The following is a 6,581-nucleotide window of genomic DNA, read 5'->3' on the forward strand; positions in this document are numbered from 1 at the left end:
GTCGCCCACTCACCCCACCGTCGCCCACTCACCTCACCGTCGCCCACTCACCGCACTGCTTCGCCCACTCACCCCACCGTCACCCACTCACCACATCGCTTTGCCCACTCACCCCACCGTCGCCCACTCACCCCACCGTCACCCACTCACCCCACCGTCGCCCACTCACCGCACCGTTTCGCCCACTCACCGCATCGCTTCGCCCATTCACCCCACCATCTCGCCCCACCATCACCCACTCACCCCACCGTCGCCCACTCACCCCACCGTCGCCCACTCACCCCCCCTCCAGACACCAGGGCTACTCATCTTGAGCAGCACACACACTCCGACCTGCCCCACACTCTTGGCTTCAGAGTTGAGGAAGGAACAGATGGGTTTCCAGCTGTGGTTGGTTGAGTGAAAGCAGCATCCCGGGAGCAACCCCAGGCCCTGTTAGGACAGACCGTGATGTGTGCAGTTGTGTGCGCCATTGAGCCTGAGCATGCTTATGGCTGGAGTGTCTGTGTGTGGCCCAGTGCAACCAGGGGGTTTCTGTAGAAGATGGGCTCATGCCTGTCTCTCCAGGAGTTCACGCCAGCTCTCGTGCTCTCCATAAGTATGTATCTGACTGCCACATGAATGCTGCACACTTCAGCATAACCCAAATACCTGGGCGAACTCTGGCACTATGAATGCTGCTATCCCAATTTTAAGGGTGATGAAACTGAGGCTCAAACAGGTTAAACATCTTGTCCAATTCACAAAAGAAGCTGTAGGTCGGTTATCTAAAAAGCAGCAGGGTATCAAGGGCCTCCCTCCCAACCTCTCTCTTTCCAAAACCAGGGGCCACCCTTGAGCTCTAAAACCCCCAGGGACACTGGCTCTGCTGGCCGAGGTGAGGATGGATGAAGCTGGGGAATGCATGTCTGAAATCCAAGCAAGGACAGGTGGAGCCCGCACTGGCAGGAGATCCCACTGACAAGTTGATACTAGACAGGGATGGATGGGGTGGGAGCTATTTTATATCTGTTCTGGGGGGATCCAGAGAGGTGCAGAGCTGCCTCCACTGGCAGAAATGTGGCATCTCTCAGGAATGGCGAGGGAGACAAGCTTGGTCCAGGTACAAGAAGGCATCACCCTCTGACCAGCAATGACCAACATTAGGAGCCAGTGACTAGAACCACCCCTCCCCGACCCCCGCATATTGTCAACAGAGCTGGAAATCAAAAGGGGACTTTGGTCAGAAGAATTTTTAATAATATTTAGCCTTCCAATGGACTAGGAAGAACCACAAAGATACCTTATACAAGATTGGCACCCTGGCCAGGCGCAGTGACTCACGCCTGTAATCCCAGCACTTTGGGAGGCCGAGGAGGGTGGATCACTGGAGGTCAAGAGCCTGAGACCAGCCTGGCCAACATGGTGAAACTCCGTAAATACAAAAATTAGCCCGGCGTAGAGGCAGGTGCCTGTAATCCCAGCTACTCGGGAGGCTGAGACAGGAAAATCGCTTGAACCCAGGAGGAGGAGGTTGCAGGGAGCTGAGATTGTGCCACTGCACTCCAGCCCGAGCGACAGCAGTCACTCAGCAAACCTGCAGCCGTGTCAGGGATAAATGGCAGACCAGTGATTCATAAGCAGAGCCCTTTCGGTAATTCCAGGAGGCCTTTTAACTGTTCACATCTGTAACCCATTTAGAACCAGTTCTAATTCAGACATGAATTGTATATTCATATCTGAGGATGCAAAGTAGGTGAGTGGGTCCTGAGGCCAAGCCTCCCCTTGATTTCTCAGCAATGGCACAACCAGCCTCACCATGAGAATCAAGAAGCAAAGATTTTCTCCCACTAGCTCCCGAAGATCACTGCCTTGTCACTGATGAAACTAGCAATGCCACCAGATGGATCCGGTGTGAACAGTCACAGCTGGCTGTGCCACTTCCCCAGGTTTCACGCGCCCGCAACGCAGAATACAAAGGCACGAGACATCAAGGTTAATAAACAGTTTTATTTGCCTTGTACAGCATCAATTTTCTTACATTCTCAGTTAATTGGCCATTAAAGTGCTGGAAATTTTCTTAATCATGATAACATTGGTTAAAAAGAAATCAGAACTAATATCAGGAACATGGCGGCCTGAAGGAAACATTTCCCTTACGAAACACAGAAAATGGAAGCCCCTCATGTTGAGGGGATGGGTTGGACAATTTGCAAACAGGTTCTAATTTCCTCTCACCGTCAGCACCAAACTGGCTGGGACCACCACCCCTGGGTGAAAGAAGCAACGCTAAAGAACCCTAAAAACACCCACACACTCTGCCGCCACCTCTGGGCCATCTGTGGGTGTTTGCTGTTTAAACAGATCCAGTCTCAGAAAAGAGGAAGACCTGACCTCCGTCTGCAACCCATCACCCCACCCACCCTTACTAACAAAAGCCCCAGAGTCATTACAATGAAAAAGTGGGTTTCCATTACCCCAAAACTAACAACGTTCAGTAAAAATGAGGATAATAAACACAAAAGCTTGCGTAGTAAACAGGAGCTCTCAGCAGTCAATGCAAAAAATATATATATATATGAAATCTTAAGGCAAATACTGTTGACTTTGCACATGGGCTGGACGAACTTGGAACTCTTTACCTATCTGTATAGTTCCAGGGGCCTATAGGCGGTCGGTTTTTCAGCGCTTGCCACCGGGCCAGGCAAGATCTTTGCATGATTGCTGAGGCGGTCGGTGTGTTTCCCTTTGGAGTTTATGTAGGAACACACCCAAGGCTGATGTTTTGTTTTTTATATATATATGTACACACATACAAAGGCCTGCTACTCTTTCTTTGTGGAAACTGACAGCTCCACCTCAGGAAGCTGGATGCCAACCTTATTCCCACTGTCATTGCTAGAAGAGGAAGACAGTCGGGACTTCTTAGAGGCCAGGGACACCCCACTCCCCTGTAACTTGCCTGTCTCATCATCACTCCCAGTCACCTCATAATGACCTTTGCTCTTTGACCCCAATCCACCAAAGGTACCGAATTTCAGCTTCCCGTGTTTCCCTTTAACTTTCCCGCCTTCCAGTGATACCTCCCCACCTTCAAACTCCAGAGTCCCCGTCGGGGTGGAAGGTCCAGAGAACTCTCTTTCATCACTGAATGAATTTGAGCGGTGCCGTGGCTTCTTACTTTTAAATAAGGAGAATTTGCCTTTTGGTGAAGAGGCTTCGGCCTCTGCCTCTCCTTCCAGAGAGCCCAGGCTGGCCTTTGAACTTTTCAGGTCACCTTTGGACCCAGAAATGGATGCTTCTGGTGAGCCAGTGACACCACCTTTCCCTTTAGGTTTGGAGAAATTAAACTTGGGCATTTTGATTTTGGACTTTTTCAGTTTGACTTCAGACTCTTCCCACTCGCCGTCTCCAGCACCAGCTTGGACACTGGCCTCTGCTTTAGGGAAGTGAACATCCACCCCCACTTCTCTGCCAACCAGCTCACGGCCAGAGAAAGTAAATTTGGGGATCTTCATTTTAGGGAATGTTACTTTTCCAGATCCACTTTCCAAGTGACCTTGAGGCCCAGACATACTCAGCCCAGGAGCCTGGAGTCCAATGTGACCTCCTTTCACACCTCCTTCCACCTTTGGTCCTGAGAAATGAAGGCCCCCAGCAAACTTAGATGTGTCCAAGTTGAGAGCAGAGGAGACCTGGGGTCCCTTCCACTCACCCCCGGAACCTTTAACACTCACATGCCCTTCACCGAGGCTGATGTCTGGGGCACTGACACCCCCTGAAACATCCACCCCTCCTTTGATTTTTGGGCCCTTCAGGTTGATGGCAAAATCTGACTCAGGAGATGTCATATTAAAGGAAGGCCCCTTCACACTGATATCGGGAGCAGGCCCGTGGAAACCTACTTCTGAACCTTTCAGACCACCTTTGATTTCAGGACCAGAAATCTGCCCAGCTGGGAGTTTCACATTCACACCTGGCAGGTTCACGTCACATCCAGAGGACTTAATTCCAGGCATCTGGAGGTTTCCTTCTAGGCCTTGAACACTGATGCCTGGAACACCTCCTCCAACAGCGGGGCCTTTGATCTCGCCAGTGGCCCCAAGGCTCCCTTTCACTTTTGGTCCTTCCAAGTTAAAGTCCACATTCGGTGCTGAAATCTGAGGCCCTTTCAAGTTCACATCCACACCTGGCCCCTTCAGTTCTCCAGAAACCTGTGGCCCCTTGGCATTAACGTGCAAGTCGGACCCTGGAGCAGAGACGCCAAATTGGGGCAGCTTCATTTTGGGAAGTTTAATGCTGCCTTCGGATGCCTCCAAGCTTAGATCAGGAGCTCCTACGGATACTTTAGGGCATTTGATGTCACCAGAGACAGCCAGGTCTCCCTGCAGGCTTGGTCCCCTCAGTGTCACATCTGGTGCCCCAACGTTAAGCTTTGTTGTGGCATCGATCCCTGGCACTTTCACACTGTCTCCTCCCACCTGCACTTTGCCACCGACCCCACTGAGGTCGAGCCCTGGGGCATGCACCTTCATGCTGGGAACAGATGCATCCAGGTCTCCCTTCAAACTTGGTCCTTTCAAGTTCAGATCAAGGTCAGGCCCAGAGACTTTTGGCATAGAGAGGTTCACTGAAGGCAAGTCTACTCCCGGCCCCTTTAGAGAAACATTGGGCCCTTCGAGCTTAACATCTGGTCCTCTCAAGTCTCCTTCAAGAGAGGGTAGCTGAGCATGGACGTCGGCTCCCCCACCCTCCATTTTCACACCAGGGATGCCGATCTTGGGCATGGAAAACTTGGGGAACTTAATTTTTGCTTCTGGACCTTGCAGATCTACATCTGGTCCTTCCAGTCCCATGCTGGGGACATCACCCTTTATCTTTGGTCCTTTCAAGTTCACATTCACATCAGGGATGGAGACTTGAGGGGCAGAAACGCCGAAGGAAGGTGTTTTGACTTTAGCATCTGGGCCTTCGATGTTGACGTCAGGTGCATCCAAGTTTGCCTGCACTTTGAGGCCTTTCAGGTCACCCTCTATTTTTGGCACTGAGATGTCCACCCCTGGCATCTTGATCTTGGGAGCCTTCGCCTTGATGTCAGGACCTTCGACGTGAATCCCTGGTGAAGAAAGTTCCAGATCAGGTGCCTGGAGTTCACCCTCCAATTTGGGGCTAGGGAGAGGAGCCTCAGCTTTAAATTTAGGTGATTTAATGTCAAACTCTACATCTGGGAAGTACATTTTTCCAAACATCGTTTTCTTGGTTTTCGGCGATTTCACATCGACTTTGAGTGAGGCGTCCAGCCCTGCGATGTTGACATCTACATCGGGAGCCTTGAGACTGGCATCAATTTCAGCCCCAGGAACACTCAGGTCAAATCCCTGTTTTTTGGCCTTAATTTTAGGACCACTCATATGAATTTTAGGCATTTTAAACTTACTTTTCTTCCCCTTGCCACCAACACTAATTTCAGGAGTCTCAAGGTTCAGCTCTGCCTCAGGAACAGTGACATCTAGTGAAGGTGACTTGATGTCAGCTTTGGGACTTTTTGCCCCAAATCCAAACTTGGGTTTCTTAAATTTGGGGATTTTAACATCTGGCCCTTCAATGTTAATATCTGGGCTGTCCATGTGTACATCTAAGCTTGGAGCTTCAACTTTGGGTCCCTTGAGGTCCACTTCACCACCTTCTAACTTCGGACCTGAAAATCCAATTTTTGGTGCCTTGAGATGCAAATCAACATCAGGAGCAGTTACTTTAGGAGCAGATATCTCCAGTGATGGCATCTTCAGAGATGGGCCACTGAGTTTGGCATTGGGGCCTTCGAAATCCAGGTTTGGACCTTTAAGGTCTACTTCTGGGCCTTTCAAAGTCCCTTCAACCTTAGGGACGGACACATCATACTCTCCTTTTACTTTGGGTCCTTTCAAATCTAGGTCAACATCAGGTATGGAGATCTTGGGAGTTTTGATATTAACTTCAGGCATCTTGAACTTGGGGCCCTTCAGTTTTGCATCTGGACCTTCGATATTTACATCTGGAACATCAATGTCCACCTTGGGTCCCGAGACATCAATGTCGGCCTTGGGCAGATTCACATCCACATCTAGGCCTTCTCCTTTGAAGCCGGGCATGCTGAATTTGGGCATTTTCACCTTGGGCATCTTCAGGTGCCAATCTGGGCCTTGAACATCCACATCAGGGGCATTGATGTCCACTTTTGGGCCCTTGATGTCAACTTCTGGGCCCCTGAGATCGCCTTCCACTTTAGGAAGGGAAACATCCACATCGCCCTTCACTTTGGGGCCTTTCAGGTTTAAGTCAAAGTCAGGCATGGAGATCTTGGGGGCTTTGATGTTCATCTCAGGCATCTTGAACTTGGGGCCCTTTAGTTTCGCATCTGGACCTTCGATATTCACATCTGGAACATCAATGTCCACCTTGGGTCCTGAGACGTCAAAGTCAGCCTTGGGCAGGTTCACATCCACTTCTGGGCCCTCTCCTTTGAAGCCAGGCATGCTGAACTTGGGCATTTTCACTTTGGGCATTTTTAGGTGCCAGTCTGGGCCTTGAACATCCACATCTGGGACATCAACGTCCACTTT

At 50.4% G+C, this 6,581-nt stretch overlaps 2 protein-coding genes across 2 annotated transcripts in view; both read right to left on the minus strand.

Annotated features, from left to right (window-relative positions):
• The window catches only part of AHNAK (AHNAK nucleoprotein), a 139,520-nt gene that overhangs the window by 98,285 nt on the left and 34,654 nt on the right, over nucleotides 1–6,581 (minus strand). The window lies entirely within an intron of this gene.
• Nucleotides 1,970–6,581, minus strand: part of LOC105549040 (neuroblast differentiation-associated protein AHNAK-like) — a 15,610-nt gene continuing 10,998 nt past the window's right edge. Inside the window, exon 8 of the mRNA XM_011993371.1 lies at nucleotides 1,970–6,581. This exon is cut by the window's right edge and continues 7 nt beyond it. Within this exon, the coding sequence (XP_011848761.1) occupies nucleotides 2,805–6,581 (3,777 nt within the window). The 3' untranslated portion in view covers nucleotides 1,970–2,804.

The sequence above is a fragment of the Mandrillus leucophaeus genome, unplaced genomic scaffold (assembly GCF_000951045.1).
Source record: "Mandrillus leucophaeus isolate KB7577 unplaced genomic scaffold, Mleu.le_1.0 Scaffold43, whole genome shotgun sequence".
NCBI classification, from domain to species: domain Eukaryota; kingdom Metazoa; phylum Chordata; class Mammalia; order Primates; family Cercopithecidae; genus Mandrillus; species Mandrillus leucophaeus.